The sequence below is a fragment of the Bubalus kerabau genome, chromosome 3, assembly GCF_029407905.1.
Source record: "Bubalus kerabau isolate K-KA32 ecotype Philippines breed swamp buffalo chromosome 3, PCC_UOA_SB_1v2, whole genome shotgun sequence".
Classification (NCBI taxonomy): Eukaryota; Metazoa; Chordata; class Mammalia; order Artiodactyla; family Bovidae; genus Bubalus; species Bubalus kerabau.
This window is the reverse complement of record NC_073626.1, coordinates 138,417,604-138,435,203: the sequence shown is the minus strand read 5'-3', so window position 1 is coordinate 138,435,203 and position 17,600 is coordinate 138,417,604. Positions and strand designations below refer to the sequence as shown.

The following is a 17,600-nucleotide window of genomic DNA, read 5'->3' as shown; positions in this document are numbered from 1 at the left end:
CAAGTTTCCTCTTTTATGAGACTGACTTCTTTTTTTCCTCAGAATTGTCTGATGTCTCTTGCTTTTTATTTAAAATCTTCCTAAACCACCAGGATACCAAAGAAGGCAGAGTGCCATATATACAGTAGCCCTCTCAGACCATTGTCCAACTGCCTAACTGCCTTTGTCATTGCAGGTCTGATTCTTAATTTTGATCTCTCTTTCTGGTTTTAACTGTGAGCTCATTTTAGTAGGATTGTTTCCCCAGGTGGTCTTCCATTTCTCATTTGTGGAGGTGTCCATGTGGAACAGTTTTACATTTATCTCTGTGGAGGGCTCTAGGGTTTTCTCTGGTCCAGAACAAAATTCTAATGTTAATTTCTCAGTTTGGGTTCATGTGCCCATCAGTAGCCATTCTCTTCTCCAGTGGATCTTTCTGACCCAGGGATCAAACTGGGGTCTTCTGCATTGCAGGTAGATTCTTCACCAGCTGAGCTACCAGGGAATGGAAATTTGATGGCACCCTTTATGAATGATGTCGATTTCTCACTGGGCACTGCATGAAGTATAAGCTTCCTGTCCCTTCATTGACTCTTCTTTGTCTCCTGAGTAGGCTGCTGAAGTAATTTCAGTTCCCATTTACATCCAAGGCAACCTTTCAAATCTTCTGGGTTTAAATAGTGAATCCAGCTCCTTAGCTTGCTCAGTTCTAAGAACTTTTGTTTCTGTGTGGGTATAAATGCACTTGTATTTATTTCCAAATTCCAAACTAATGTGCACCTCTACAGCTTTAGCACCTAATTGCTTTTCCAGCTATGCATTGTCTCTTCTTTGATAATTTGCTTTTCATTCTCTCGAAAATGGTTCTATATTTCCAAAGTTATCATTTTTTATGTAGCATTTCCATATGCTTGCAGTAGGGTAATTGGATGATTCAAGATCAACTGAATTCTCCAGAAGTCAGCATTGAATTTCAAAGGTGAGTTTGTTCTGATTTTGTCACATATACAGCTATTTAGAAGTAAAATATAAAACAGATAAAGATTTTCATAGGTTAGTAGGAAGGAAGGAATTTTTGCTGAGGAAGTAGAAAATTTGGCTCTTGATTTAAATTTTTTTCTGAATGTATATAAAAATCACATTATTACACAAAGATTGTTTATTTCTTATATTTCAGAACCTTATTTGGAGCCCTTCATCTGCACCTTGGAGGAGCACCTGAGGGGCCAGCTGGCACTGGAAAGACTGAAACTACTAAAGATTTAGCCAAAGCTGTAGCCAAGCAATGTGTTGTTTTCAACTGCTCTGATGGATTGGACTATCTGGCTCTAGGAAAATTCTTTAAGGTTTGAGTTTACTCCTCATTTATGATATGATAACTTCTCAGAAAGACTTTTTATAATGAAACATAATTTGATGCATATAAAAGACTTCCTGTAAGTAGAGTTATATCAAAAGCTTATTTGAGAAGGAGTTCTACTTCGCTCTCAGATAGTAAAGAATCCACGTGCAACATAGGAGACTTAGGTCAGGAAGATCGGAGAAGGGAATGGCAACCCACTCCAGTATCCTTGCCATAGAATTCCATGGACTGAGGAGCCTGGTGGGCTGCAGTCCTTTGGGTTGCAGCTCAGGACACAACTGAGCTGACTAACACTTTCACACTTTCTACCTCCCTCTTCAGTCCTTGCTTTATAAGGGGTCAGTATTCCTGATAGTAATGAATGAGTGGTATCCCTTCAACTGGACAACTAGAAGTTTGAGAACCATTAATTTAAGTGAAAGTTGCTCAGTTATGTCCGACTCTTTGTGACCCCATAAGTATAGTCCATGGAATTCTCCAGGCCAGAATACTGGAGTGGGTAGCCTTTCCCTTCTCTGGGGATCTTCCCAACCCAGGAATTGAACCCAGGTATCCCTCATTGCAGGCAGATTCTTTACCAACTGAGCCACAAGGCAAGCACAAGAATACTGGAGTGGGTAGCCTATCCCTTCTCCAGTGGATCTTCCCAATCCCGGAACTGAACCTGGGTCTCCTACATTGCAGGCAGACTCTGCCAACTGAGCTGTATTGCATCATGTAAAAGTATACTGAGTTCTCTAAAGACTTCATTATTAATGTTATGATTCAATAATTTACTTTTATAGACACATTCTATTTAATCTTTTTGGTGAACTTGAAATCCTTTTGTTTTTTCTTATTCTGAGTCAGACTCCCACTCTTACGAGTTAGTAAGATTGCAAAAAGGGGAGTGAAAGATATAAAGTCCCTGGCTAAGTTCATTAAGTAACCTTTGAACATCTGGTCATTTTGATGCTTTGTTGCTATAGTTTGTTGTTCCTTAAAATATTAGGTGGCACAGTTGAACACAAAATTATCCATGTGGGATTATGAGTTCCACTTACTTGTTTTTTTAATTTCTATTTTTATATACTTTGCAAATTAAAATTTAATGATTCTTTAATCCTTAATTTTCAAAGAAGCCCCAGAAAAAGTTAATGTTGAAAAAATACTCAAATCATTTGTGTGCCATGACTGATTCGTGTTGATGTCTGGCAGAAACCAATGCCATATTGTAAAGCAATTGTTTTTCAATTAAAAATAAACAAATTAAAAAAAATTAATAGGCTATCCCACAATATAAAAACATTATAAATAAAGAACAAATAAATGTGTTTTAGGATAAAAAAACCTACTCACACTAACAAAACATAACAACCGTACCCCATGAGTAAACTATTCCTGACTGAAATATGGCCTAGTCATTTTATAAAAGATTTGGAACATAAGAAGTTTCTATATTTTTGACACTGAAACAATTAGAATAATAGTAAAAGAAAGGAAAATATTATAATAAGTAAAATATGAAGAAAACATTTGAATGATCAGTAGCTATTTCAATCATCCTCTATAATGATATACAACCTCACTGTAATTATTAAAGAAATAAACAGCAAGTCTAAAAGATTCTCTGTGTACTTTAAATAGCCATTATATTCCTAAATGTTTCAAGAAAATTTTGGTATGCACTAAATTTTCAAATCTATATAATAATATTCTTAATTTTTTTAAATAGACTCTATTAAAATATTGTTTTGTTATTGATAAGTATTGATTATATGGACAATTTATATTAGGATCATGCTGAATAACGGGGGTACAAAATTAAAAAGACAGATATCTTACTAGAACCTCACAATCTGTATAACTCTGAACACGTGAATTCATAAGCATTTTGTTTTCTGTGATTTCTAATCCTTTTATTATATCATGTGTTAGATTTCTAAGTCTTAGAATCTTCACTAAATGATGAAAATGTACTCTTCTTTGACATGCATGGTGTTCATGTTTAATCCAGTGTGTTTGAGTAGATGGAACTGTACATAAATCCAAGGTTAGCCACTATTAGATATGTGGCATTGTACTAAATACTTAACATCTTATGTGACATAGCCTTAGTTTCCTTGTATAAAAGATATATACAAAGTGCCATGCATCATGTCCTGCATATTATAGGTACTTAGTGAAATACACATACATACATATACAATCTAGAGGATGTACACTCAATAATCATTTTTGCATTTTTAAAAATTTTAATTTGAATTTGGACTCAGCTACTCAAGTTTGACTTTGCAGTTTTTCCTATGACCAAATGGCACATAGTTACTTTTGAGGTAGCTGTAAGTTAGAATTGCAAGCTGGGGCCTCCGACAGCGTTAGCTGGTCATTAAGGTACTCAGGTTACAGGGTAGTCTCATTGACAACAGGGGTCACCTTATTTAAAGAATTATTACAATCCATTCTATGGAGTCTGTAAGGAAAAAGCGAATAAAATCAACTTGTAACTAAAAAATAAGAAAGGCTTTGAAATTATAGATATACATCTAAATGCCAAAAAATACACAGAGAAAGTAAAAAAAAAAAATCAATTGGAAAATTTTTCAATTCATCAAACTCTTTATTCATGCAGAATAATGAATTGGTAATAAAAGAGTAAGCTGTCTTTAAAGATAAAGGTGAATAAGCAATTTCCTTGATAGGATATTAAATCTGTGAGGAGATGAGGTGAAAATACAACCTTTCAATGTAATATTCAATCAGATAAAACTGAAATTTTTCATTACTCTTTTCTCCCAGGGACTGTTATCTTGTGGTGCCTGGGCTTGCTTTGATGAGTTTAACAGAATTGATTTGGAAGTGCTGTCTGTGGTTGCTCAACAAATTCTTACTATCCAAAGAGGTAATGGACTAGTTTGTCTCTGCATTGTGTGAAAACAGTAGAAATATAGGACGTAATGAATGGCACGAGTCACATTTATATGTGGAATTGCTAAGTCATTTCATTCTTGATTACCCACAGGTATTAATGCAGGCGCTGATTTACTAGTGTTTGAAGGAACTGAATTAAAACTTGACCCAACGTGTGCTGTCTTTATAACAATGAACCCTGGATATGCTGGACGATCAGAACTGCCTGATAATCTAAAGGTACAGAAAAGGCAATTATATAATCTGTTTCCTTGCTGTGATTTACAAAGTTAATATATAAAAAGAACATACTCTTCTTGAATTTTACATAAAACATTTCCTTTTAGATGTTATATTTTAGACAACTGTTTTAGAAAAATTTTAAAGCTTTCATTACCTTTAAAAAATAAGCAATTTCCAGAACTTCTATTTTAAAACTGATGATAAGTATAAAAATTGGAAAACATAGGAAATATTGGAAAAGGTACCCATTCTACTGTTTGCTGTTGCTGCTGCTGCTGCTAAGTCGCTTCAGTCGTGTCCGACTCTGTGCGACCCCATAGACGGCAGCCCACCAGGCTCCTCTGTCCCTGGGATTCTCCAGGCAAGAACACTGGAGTGGGTTGCCATTTCCTTCTCCAATGCATGAAAGTCAAAAGTGAAAGTGAAGTCGCTCAGTTGTGTCCGACTCTTAGCGACCCCATGGACTGCAGCCTACCAGGCTCCTCTGTCCATGGGATTTTCCAGGCAAGAGTACTGTTTACTGTATGGTATTCCTCAATATTAAATGTTGAAATCAGACAATTGTGAATACTGGGGGAAGGTCTGTTCATGTTAATATTATAATATGGGCATTTTTCTATCTTTATGAACATGATTCAAACTGTAAATAAGTTTATTGAACTGTATTTTCAGTTTGAAATTTCTATTGCATTTAGTTTTCCTTCTTTATAGGTAATACTGCAATGGGAAATTTTTACTTAAGGCTTTTCTCTATTTTAAGGTATTTCATTAGGAGATTAATAGGACCTAGAGCTGTGTTGCTGAATTGCCTCTAACAGAGGTTGAAACAATTTACATCCCATATCCATTCTCAGTTCTCCTTAATACCTAGCATTTTGTTTTCTTGTAAGAACAAAATAGCTAATTGACTAGACTAGAATCTTCATTTAAAAAAAAAAAAAAACTTTGCCTATTAAGGAAATATGATCTTTCCCCCATATCTTTGTTAGACCTTTTATATCCTTTTCTGGTGAACTGCAAGTTTATGGCTAGTGCATGGAGAAAAAAGGCTGAATAATAATACAGTGGTAATTGCAGATCCAACACCAAGTTTTCTGACTCTAAATCCTACATTCCTTCCATTATTCACATTTTTAGAATGATGGCTTCTTAGATTAGGTGAGGTATTTTTCTTTTCCACCAAAAAAACTTTTGATTGGACCAACTGCTGCCAAGAATTTTTGTGGTATTTCTATTCCTTGGACTTTTCTTTGCTTGATGTGATGTTTTAATACTTTGCCTTTGTGAAGGAAGGTATGATTTAAAAATGGAAATTGGTAAATCCTCCTTCATCTAAGAAGCATTTTGCGACTTTTTATTCCAATGTACATTTGGAAAAATATACATTCCAATATATATTGGAAAAAAGCAAAATGGCTGTCTGAGGAGGCCTTACAAATAGCTGTGAAAAGAAGAGAAGTGAAAAGCAAAGGAGAAAAGGAAAGATATACCCATTTGAGTGCAGAGTTCCAAAGAATAGCAAGGAGAGATAAGAAAGCCTTCCTCAGCGATCAATGCAAAGAAATAGAGGAAAACAATAGAATGGGAAAGACTAGAGATCTCTTCAAGAAAATTAGAGCTGCCAAGGGAACATTTCATGCAAAGATGGGTTCAATAAAGGACAGAAATGGTATGGACCTAACAGAAGCAGAAGATATTAAGAAGAGGTGGCAAGAATATACAGAAGAACTGTATAAAAAAAGATCTTCACAGCCCAGATAATCACAATGGTGTGATCACTCACCTAGAGCCAGACATCCTGGATTGTAAAGTCAAGTGGGCCTTAGGAAGCATCACTATGAACAAAGCTAGTGGAGGTGATGGAATTCCAGTTGAGCTATTTCAAATCCTGAAAGATGATGCTGTGAAAGTGCTGCACTCAATACGCCAGCAAATTTTGAAAACTCAGCAGTGGCCACAGGACTGGAAAAGGTCAGTTTTCATTCCAATCCCAAAGAAAGGCAATGCCAAAGAATGCTCAGACTTCCACACAGTTGCACTTATCTCACACGTTAGTCAAGTATTGCTTAAAATTCTCCAAGCCAGGCTTCAGCAATACATGAACCCTGAACTTCCAGATGTTCAAGCTGGTTTTAGAAAAGGCAGAGGAACAGATGTTGGCAATCTGTTCAATCTGGCAATCAATCAAATTGCCAACATCCGCTGGATCATGGAAAAAGCAAGAGAGTTCCAGAAAAACATCTATTTCTGCTTTATTGACTATGCCAAAGCCTTTGACTGTGTGGATCACAATAAACTATGGAAAATTCTGAAAGAGATGGGAATACCAGACCACCTGATCTGCCTCTTGAGAAACCTGTATGCAAATCAGGAAGCAACAGTTCGAACTGGACATGGAACAACAGACTGGTTCCAAATAGGAAAAGGAGTATGTCAAGGCTGTATATTGTCACCCTGCTTACTTAACTTATATGCAGAGTACATCATGAGAAATGCTGGGCTGGAGGAAGCACAAGCTGGAATCAAGACTGTTGGGAAAAAATATCAATAACCTCAGATACGCAGATGACACCACCCTTATGGTAGAAAGCGAAAAAATTAAACAGCCTCTTGATGAAAGTGAAAGAGGAGAGTGAAAAAGTTGGCTTAAAGCTCAACATTCAGAAAGCTAAGATCATGGCATCTGGTCGCATCACTTCATGTCAAATAGATGGGGAAACAGTGGAAACAGTGGCTGACTTTATTTTTCTGGGCTCCAAAATCACAGTAGATGGTGATTGCAGCCATGAAATTAAAAGACGCTTACTCCTTGGAAGGAAAGTTATGACCAACCTAGACAGCATGTTAAAAAGCAGAGACATTACTTTGTTAACAAAGGTCTGTCTAGTCAAGGCTATGGTTTTTCCAGTGGTCATGTATGGATGTGAGAGTTGGACTATAAAGAAAGCTGAGTGCCGAAGAATTGATGCTTTTGAACTGTGGTGTTGGAGAAGGCTCTTGAGATTCCCTTGGACTGCAAGAAGATCCAACCAGTCCATCCTAAAGGAGATCAGTCCTGGGTGTTCATTGGAAGGACTGATGTTGAAGCTGAAACTCCAATACTTTGGCCACCTGATGCAAAGAACTGACTCATTGGAAAAGACCCTGATGTTGGGAAAGATTGAGGGCAGGAGGATCAGGGATGACAGAGGATGAGATGGTTGGATGGCATCACCGACTCAATGGACATGAGTTTGGATAGACTCCGAGAGTTGTTGATGGACAGGGAGGTCTGGCGTGCTGCGGTTCATGGGGTCGCAAAGAGTCGGACACGACTGAGTGACTGAACTGAACTGATACATTTGGAAAGCTCTTTTGGTCTAATTTTTTTATTCACTCATGTTTTTCTTTTATTCAGTAGGATTAATCTGAATACATAAGTATTCGTAAAGGCAAAATATCTGGGGCCATCATGGGTCGAGTCTGTTAATGTCCTGTGTGGACTCCTCCATGTTTTATTTATTGTGCATTTTGAAACAGTGGTGCTTGGAATAGTTTCTTTCTATTTTAGGTCAAAAGCTGTTCTCAAATTCTAATAGGTTTTTGTTGTTTGCATTGTTCCTTTTGTGCAGTCTTCTTGGTTAGAGCTGCTATAAAACATCTCTTTTCAAGTATATATGGAAGTGCCTAACAATTTGGAAAAATGTCTTAGCCTGAAATGAAAGATATGTAGATATAAATGTACGGGCTTCCCAGATGGGACTAGTGATAAAGAATCCATCTGCCAATGCAGAAGAGGCAAGAGACACAGGTTCAATCCCTGAGTTGGGAAGATTTCCTGGAGTAGGAAATGGCATCCCACTCCAGTATTCTTGCCTGGAAAATTCCATGGATTGAGGAGCCTGGCAGGCTACAGCTCATGGGCCTGCAGACAATCAGACATGATTAAATGTCTGAAAACTATCTATTTAAAGCCTGCTGAGACCCAGAAAGTGTTTTAATGTCTTCAGGATCATCCTTGAAGCTTCCCTCTTCTTCACCCAGCATTTTCAGCCAGTTACCAAAACCAGTCTTGTAACTGCTGCTGTTCCTGGCCAGTGCTATGGCCATGCCTTGCTCCCACCCCTCTTCAGTATTCTCTTACATGTCTTACTGCAATGTTTCACCTATCACCGTTGTGATAGCTCTTTCTCTCTATATATATATGATGTATATATGTCTCACATATTCTTAAACACACACACACACACATATATATATAACATATTCTTATTTCAGTCATCAGCTTATGGTCACTTGGGTTGTTTCCATGTCTTGGCTGTTGTAAATAGTGCTGCTGTGAACATTGGGGTGCATTTATCTTCTCAAATTAGAGTTTTCATTTTTTCCCCTAGCTGTATGCCCAGGAGTTGGATTGCTGGAGCATATGGCAACTCTTTTTAGTTTATGGAGTACCTCTGTACAGTTTTCCATGGTGGCTGCACAAATTCACATTCCCACCAACCATGAAGGAGGGTTCCCTTTTCTCCACACCCTCTCCAGCTTTTATTATTTGTAGACCTTTATATGATGATCATTCTGACCACTGTGAGGGGATACCTCACTGTAGTTTTGATTTGTATTTCTCTACTAATTAGAGAAGTTGAGCATCTTTTCAGATGCCTATTGGCTATATGTATGTGTTCTTTGGAGAAATATTTATTTAGGTCTTCTGCTCATTTTTTGATTGGGTTTTTGCTTTTTTGCTGTTGAGTTATATGAGATGTTTGTATATTTTGGAAATTAAGCCCCTGTTGGTTGCATTGTTTGCAAATATTTTCTCCCAGTCTGTTGGTTGTCTTTTCATTTTGTTTATTGTTTCCTTTACTGTGGAAACGTTTTTAAGTTTTTAAGTTTGATTCTTCCCATTTGTTCATTTTTGCTTCTATTTCCATTGCCTTGGGAGACTGACTTAAGAAAATATTGGTACAATTTATGTCAGAGAATGTTTTGCCTGTGTTTTCTTCTAGGAGTTCTATGATATCCTGTCTTATATTTAAGTCTTTAAGCCATTTTGACTTTTTTTTTCTTTTGGTGTGTGTAAAATGGGAGGGAATGTTATGACTTCTTTGATTTACAAGTGGCTGTCTAACTTTTCCAACACTACTTGCTAAAGAGAGTATCTTTTCACCATTGTATATTCTTGCTTTCTTTGTCAAAGATTGACTGTAGGTGTGTGGGTTTACTTCTGGGCTGTCTATTCTGTTCCATTGATATGTCTGTTTTTGTGCTATTTTGATTAATGGAGCCTTGTAGTATTGTCTGAAGTCTGGGTGGGTATGCCTCCAGCTTTGTTCTTTTTCCTCAGGATTGCTTTGGCAATTCTGTGTCTTCTATGTTCAGTCACTAAGTCATGTCACATTCTTTGTGATACAAATTTTAGGATTTAGTTCTGTGGAAAATGTTATGAGTAATGTGATGGGTATCACATTAAATTCATAGATTGCTTTGGGTAGTATGGAAAATAGGCATATTCTATATCTTCGGATGTCACAAAGTCAATACCATGATACATTGTGGCATCCAACTCTAAAGGCACAAGAAGAAGAAAATGCAAGTGAAACTGGGCTCAGTTCCAGTGACAGAGCCTGGCCTCTGTGACACAAGGCTGCTTTGCATGACAGAAGACAGAAGTAGGGAGCTGAAGGACGTGTGAGTGTCTGGGGAGATTTGAGGGAGTCTGGTGTTCCAGGTGAACAAGAAGTCAGGGGTTCATTGAGGGTTTTGTCCTACAGTCAGGAGGATTTGCAGATGCTAACACATTCTGATACATAGCTTTCCTCAGAGTAAGCAGTGTGAAACACTCCATTAGTACAGAGAAAAAAAGTGAAATAGATCCTGAATCCTCCATTTCACTCAAGTAAAACCTAGCTCATTTCTGAACAGGTCACAACATTATGAAATCTATTTCTAATATCTAAAGGAAAAAATGGTAACAAGTTACTGCTTGAGATTTTGTTATTGTTCTTCTAAACATATAGTTCTTTGAAAACCTCCTCTAGGAAGTATTTATAATTCCTTATGTATTGCCCTTCTTCTTCCACGCTATAGGGCAGAGGCAGTAGAATAATTATCCTCAATCATTTATTTCTGCTGAGGTAAACATGGAGGGTAATGCTAACACTGATTACATGTACTGGAATTTATTCAAGCTCTGGCAGTTTACCTGGATCTATACTTTCCTGTCCTTTTTTTTTTTACACACAAGACAGTATGCCATGGGGTAAGCCAGAATCCAAATTAATTTTAAAGCACTAAATTACCCTTTCATTTCATGCAAGGATGCTCATGATAAAGGACAGAAATGGCAAGGACCTAACAGAAGCAGATGAGATTAAGAAGAGGTGGCAAGAATACACAGAAGAACTGTACAAAAAATATCTTAATGACCCAGATAACCACTATGGTTTGGTCCCTTACTTAGAGCTGGACATCCTGGAGTGTGAGGTCAAGTAGACTTTAGGAAGCGTTATTATGAACAAAGCTAGTGGAGGTGATGGAATTCCAGCTAAGCTATTTCAAATCCTAAAAGATGATACTGTTAAAATGCTGCATTCAGTATGTCAGCAAATTTGGAAAACTCAGCACTGGCCACAGGACTGGGGAAGGTGAGTATCATTCTGGGACCAAAGAAGGACAATGCCGAAGAATGTTCAAACTACCATACAGTTGTGTTCATTTCACGTGCTAGCAAGGGAATGCTCAAAATCCTTCAAGCTAGGCTTCAGCAAAACGTGAGCCGAGAACATCCAGATGTACAAGCTGGGTTTACAAAAGGCGGAGGAACCAGAGATTAAATAGCCAACATTTGTTGGGTCATGGAGAAAGCAAGAGAGTTCCAGAAAAACATCTACTTCTGCTTCATTGGCTATGCTAAAGCCTTTGACTGTATAGATCACAACAAACTGTGGAAAATTCTTCAAGAAATGGGAATACCAGACCTCCTTACATGTCTCTTGAGAAACCTGTATGCAGGTCAAGAAGCAACAGTTAGAACCAGACACGGAACAATGGACTGGTTCAAAATTGGGAAAGGAGTATGAGAAGGTGGTATATTGTCGCCCTGCTTTTTTAACTTATATGTAGAGCACATCATGTGAAATCTGTGCTGGATGAAGTACAAGCTGGAATCAAGATTGCCAGGAGAAATACCAACAACCTCAGATATGTAGCTGATGTCACTCTAATGGCAGAAAGTGAAGAGGAACTAAACAGTCTCTTGATAAGGGTGAAAGAGGAGAGTGAAAAAACTGACTTAAAACTCAACATTCAAAAAATAAAGATCATGGCATCCTGTCCCATCACTTCATGGCAAATAGAAGGAAAAGGTGGAAGAAATGACAAGTTTTCTTTTCTTGGACTCCAGAATGGCTGTGGAAAATGACTGTGCCATGAAATTAAAAGATGCCTACTTCTTGGAAGGAAAGTTATGATAAACCTCAGTTCAGTTCAGTTCAGTCGCTCAGTTGTGTCCAACTCTTTGTGACCCCATAGACTCCAGCACAACAGGCCTCCCTGTCCATTACCAACTCCTGGAGTTTACACAAACTCATGTCCATTGAGTCGGTGATGCCATCCAATCATCTCATCCTCTGTCATTCCCTTCTCCTGCCTTCAGTCTTTCCCAGCATCAGGGTCTTTTCTAATGAGTCAGTTCTTCGCATCAGGTGGCCAGAGTATTGGAGTTTCAGCTTCAGCATCAGTCCTTCCAATGAGTATTCAGGACTGATTTCCTTTAGGATGGACTGGTTGCATCTCCTTGCAGTCCAAGGGACTCTCAAGAGTTTTCTCTAACACCACAGTTCAAAAACATCAATTCTTTGGCACTCAGCTTTCTATATAGTCCAACTCTCACATCCATACATGACTACTAGAAAAACCATAGCTTTGACTAGATGGACCTTTGTTGGTAAAGTAATGTCTCTGCTTTTTAATATGCTATATAGGAGAGTGAAAAAGTTGCCTTAAAACTCAACATTCAGAAAACTAAGATCATGGCATCTGGTCCCATCACTTCATGGCAAATAGATGGGGAAACAGTGGAAACAGTGACAGACTTTATTTTTTTGGGCTCCAAAATCACTGCAGGTGGTGACGGCAGCCATGAAATTAAAAGAAACTTGCTCCTTGGAAGAAAAGTTATGACCAACCTAGACAGCATGACAAACCTAGAGAGCTAATTAAAAGGCAGAGACATCACCTTGCTGACAAAGGCCCCCTATAGTCAAAGGTATGGTTTTTCCAGTAGTTATGTACGGATGTGAGAGTTGAACCATTAAGAAGGCAGGGTGCCCAAGAATTAATCCTTTTTAAATACGGTGCTGGAGAAAACTCTTGAGAGTCCCTTGGACAGCAAGGAGATCAAACCAGTTAATACCAAAGGAAATCAACCCTGAATATTCATTGGAAGGACTCTTGCTGAAGCTCCAACCCTGATGCTGAGAAAGACTGAAGGCAAAAGGAGAAGGGGGAGGCAGTGGATGAGATGGTCAGATAGCATCACTGACTCAGTGGACATGAATTTGGTCAAAGTCCTGGAGATAGTGGAGGACAGGGAAGGCTGGCATGCTACAGTCCATGCAATCACAAAAAATTGGACATGACTTAGTGACTGAACAACAACAAAAGAAAGTTTGTATCACCCTAACTTAGGCATTGACCAGCTAAATCACTAGTTCATTCATTCATTCTCTATTTTATTGATTAAAAAAAGTTGTTGAGAACCTACTCTTTAAAAGAGGTACCAACTTTATAGTAATTCTCTTGCATTCCCCGCCCCCCAGGTATGTAGTAGTTTTAAGCACATGCTTAAGCATCTCTGTTACGAATTATTTGTTCATGCTCTATACTTTTAATATTTTATTCTTTCCTTTCTTGAATTCTAAACTTATTGATAAAATAGCAATGCTAAGACCTCTAGCTAGTAATTAATGTAATGCATTGGAAGGATCTTGCTTGATGCAAGTCTTTTCTTCTCAATTAAGTGTCATAACAGATCTCTAAGGCAAAATGTCCTTATTCTCTACCTGCCTTGTGTTTTCGGTAACTTAGCTAGTTCCCAAAAGGTATTTATAACCTGTCTGAATGTGACTGTAATTCCATACAATTATTACTCATTATTTGAATCTGATTGTCATTTTATGTAACACTGTTGTTCTCCTGCTTTAGTATAGGAAAGCCATGTTTTCATGCTTGAGCTATTGAAATAAGTCCTGATAGAAACTCACCTTTTAAAGTTAAATTTTCTTATTCTTTCCAAATATATTCAGTTTTCTATTTGCCTTCCATCACGCAACATTTGTCCCACGACATTTAAAATAACATGAGGAAAAATTATCTTAGAATTAGGAAAATGGATTTATCTCTAATAATAATCGTCCCATACTTTTTTTCAGCTTTTTTCCCTTTATTATGCTTGAACTGACATGGTGACTGAAGACGCAAAAAGGTTAAAAAATATCTCAAAATTCATCACTTATGTAACATACCCTTGTTATTAGGAGTTACCTTAACCAATTAGATATCTAGAGATCTTTACTTAGAGCACAGTCTCCCAATACCAGCCACTTTCTAACAGCTCCAATGAGAAACCCAACATCTTAGCAGAGTCTGATGCTTTTTCCCTGTAACATGTCACTTTCTACAAAGGAATAGAACATAATGGATACTTAATACTTAAGTAAGTTGATAATTCACCAAAGCCCCAGGTATGACAGAAATTTGAAGTGTCCTCAAAGCATAATTTCAGAAAAAATATTTGGATAAAAAGTTAATGGTTTCTTCATCATATAACAATAATAAGAAGTCACATTTTAAAATGCTTTATCTATAGGATATGGATATTATAACACCAGTATTACAAAAACGCTATAACACTGTAGCATGCGATAACGAGCCGAGCTAGCTTCCTGATGGCCTGTTGGTAAAGCACCTTTTCTCCACTCCCATAGGCGCTCTTTCGGACAGTAGCAATGATGGTGCCTGACTACGCTATGATTGCTGAAATCGTCCTGTACTCCTGCGGCTTCGTCACCGCTCGGCCACTGTCAGTGAAGATCGTGGCCACGTATCGCCTGTGCTCAGAGCAGTTGTCCTCACAGCATCACTATGACTATGGAATGAGGGCTGTGAAGTCAGTGCTTACCGCTGCCGGCAATCTAAAGGTACAACACTCAAGTAACTTCTTTTTTTATTTATTTATTTTATTTATTTTATCTTATTTTTTAACTTTACAATATTGTATTGGTTTTTGCCACTTCTTACTCATTCATTTCCTGTTTGTAAATCTCAGGACCATGGGTCTTTACAGAGCTCCAATAACTGATTGGTTCCATCAACTGGAAAAAAAGTTCCCTACTGTACTAAAATAATTGATCATGTGCATACATGAAAAAGGACATTTTATGATTTGTAAAACCTTAGCCATGTGATTTGGAGAAGGCAATGGCAACCCACTCCAGCACTCTTGCCTGGAAAATCCCATGGAGGGAGGAGCCTGGTGGGCTGCTGTCCACAGGGTCGAGAAGAGTCGGCCATGACTGACTTCCCTTTCACTTTTCACTTTCATGCATTGGAGAAGGAAATGGCAACCCACTCCAGTGTTCTTGCCTGTAGAATCCGAGGGACGGGGGAGCCTGGTGGGCTGCCATTTATGGGGTCGCACAGAGTCAGACACAACTGAAGCAACTTAGCAGCAGCAGCAGCAGCAGCCATGTGATTAGTGATTTGAGTTCCATCCCACAGTTTTAATTATATGAAACTGAGTACTACTGAGGAATAAAATTCGTTGCTGCTGAGAAATACTTTGAAAGCATTTAGTCTATGTGAACATATGTAACTTTAAAAGAAACAATGTATGTATAATTAATACAAACATACAAAATTCCTAGACATTTATTTATTAATAGTTATTTAATAACTATGGACTAGCAGTAATGGATTTGCAAGGTGCAATGGTAAAAAATCCACCTGCCAAGGCAGGAGACACAAGAGATGCAAGCTCTATCTCTGGGTCAGGAAGATCCCCTGGAGTAGGAAATGGCATTCTACTTTAGTATTTTTTCCTGGAAAATTCCATGGACGGAGGAAGGAGCCTGGTGGGCTGGAGTCCAGGGGGTTGCAAAGGGTCAGACATGACTGAGCATGCACACACTCATACCACCTATAATGGATTTGCAGTATAATGTGTGCATTTTAAGATGGTATGAATCATAATTATATTGATAAAAAGGCCAAATATTTTAAGATTTGGGTAACTTTTCATTGGAAGTATTTTGTAGAAACATAAAATATAACTGTTCTTTTTTCTTTATGAAAGTAAGCAAGATAGGCCATGTGTGCTAAGTGGCTTCGGTCGTGTCCAACTCTTTGAGACCCTATGGACTGTAGCCTGCCAGGCTCCTCTGTACATGGGATTAATTAACAGCAAAAGGCAAACTTTGACCTTGTAGCTTATAAAAATTTTCATGTTCATGACTGGGAGATTTTAAAATATATCCTGTGTGATTAAAAATAATGGCATGCATTTTTGCCTTCTACATGATGTTACCAATAATTCTGATATATAGTAGTGATATTCTATTTCACATTTGTCTAACATGACTTCAAGTCATTATTTTTAGTAATAAACAAATGCAACTAGAAGCAACAATTTGTATTAACCTGAAGTGTCATGATTGCATTGTGGTCAGATAATGGGAAGGATAATGCTTTGTCCTACTGTATGTCATCACTGACATCTTGACTGTGGAATTGAACTATTAAAGTTATGCAGCAAATGAATTCTGCAAATGAATCCTATCATTCTTTGTCAAAAGCTAATTTAGAATTGTTGAATGTGTTGGCTTGAATAGTTTGAAGTTTGTTTCTATTTTATCAGGAAACAATTTAAATGTTTGTTTTAAGATGATAGCCTTTCGACAAAACAGACTTCTGACACTTCATAATTGATGTGTGGTTAGGTTGATGCACAAAGTCCATATTAGCAGAGCCAGCTTCAGGTTTGGGAGCTCTGGTAATTCAGAGACAACAGGACTTACCTGCCAGGCATCACTGACTTTGTAAAGTTAAAGCCAGTTAAGTAGAAGCATGGAATTTACTAGAAAGATTCCAGAGAACAGGATGAGGGCTCTGGAAACCTAAGCTGATGATGGCGGGAATAGCTTTGGTGTGAAATTTTGAATGAAGTATAGAAGTTGAGAGAAACATTTCTGAGTTCAGATTTTTTTGTGAATTACATGAACCATTTTATGGGCGTGAGCAACAAATTGAGTTCAGCCAGGTTTTTAGTAAACCCTGGGTTTACCACAGGTGTTTTGGAATTTAATATATATTTTCCAAAGCACCCTCCACTCAAGTGACAGTGCATTAACCAGCCCTCTCCACTCTGCCAGGGGAACACACTCAAGCGGGCTAGTACCAAGTGTGCAATCAAAAGGTGGCATGCCACCCTGCCTTCCCACTTATGGTCAGGTGGCTTGTTCCCAAAACTTTCTGAAGCTAGTTGGTTATGTTATTGTTGTTGTGTCCTTTAATTAATTGTCAATGAAACTGATGGTATATAAGCATGAAAAGAAGAGGTTTGTTTTTATGAAAACTGAGTTCCTTGTTTAAGAAAGACTGAGTAAAGATGAAATGCTAAAAAGTTTACTTGGAATTAGGTGTGGATAAGAAAAGTAAGACTGAAAAAGAACTATTCATGAGGATGCTACATTTAGATTGTCTCCTAAGTATCTTTGAAGAGAATGATTATCTTTAAAAAACAGAAACAACAAAACAAAAAAACTAGAGTGATGACTCATTATTGATTGTTTTTGGTTTTGTTTTGTACAAGAAAAATTGTGCAGTACTCCACCCTCAGAGAAAAAGCCTTGGCACCAAAATATGGGCAAATGAGTGAATATTTATATGTTTTAACTTTAAATCTTTTAATGACTCCCCATTTTTAATGATTATTTACACTTTATCAACTGACTGCTGGTTTTGAATGCATAGGACAAGCAAGGTCTTACTCAGGATAGAAGCAATGGCAACTCCTAAACTCTTTGAAAATCATGACCAATAGCTTTTTACCCAGAGCATCTGTGAAAAGGCAGTTAGTTAAACTTCA

At 37.6% G+C, this 17,600-nt stretch overlaps 1 protein-coding gene across 1 annotated transcript in view; it reads left to right on the top strand.

Moving 5' to 3' along the window:
• The window catches only part of DNAH7 (dynein axonemal heavy chain 7), a 255,094-nt gene that overhangs the window by 105,583 nt on the left and 131,911 nt on the right, over positions 1-17,600 (top strand). Inside the window, exons 25-28 of the mRNA XM_055572973.1 lie at positions 1,157-1,325; positions 4,121-4,223; positions 4,344-4,471; positions 14,443-14,655. Coding sequence (XP_055428948.1) covers positions 1,157-1,325; positions 4,121-4,223; positions 4,344-4,471; positions 14,443-14,655 — 613 coding nt within the window. The remainder of the gene's footprint in view (positions 1-1,156; positions 1,326-4,120; positions 4,224-4,343; positions 4,472-14,442; positions 14,656-17,600) is intronic.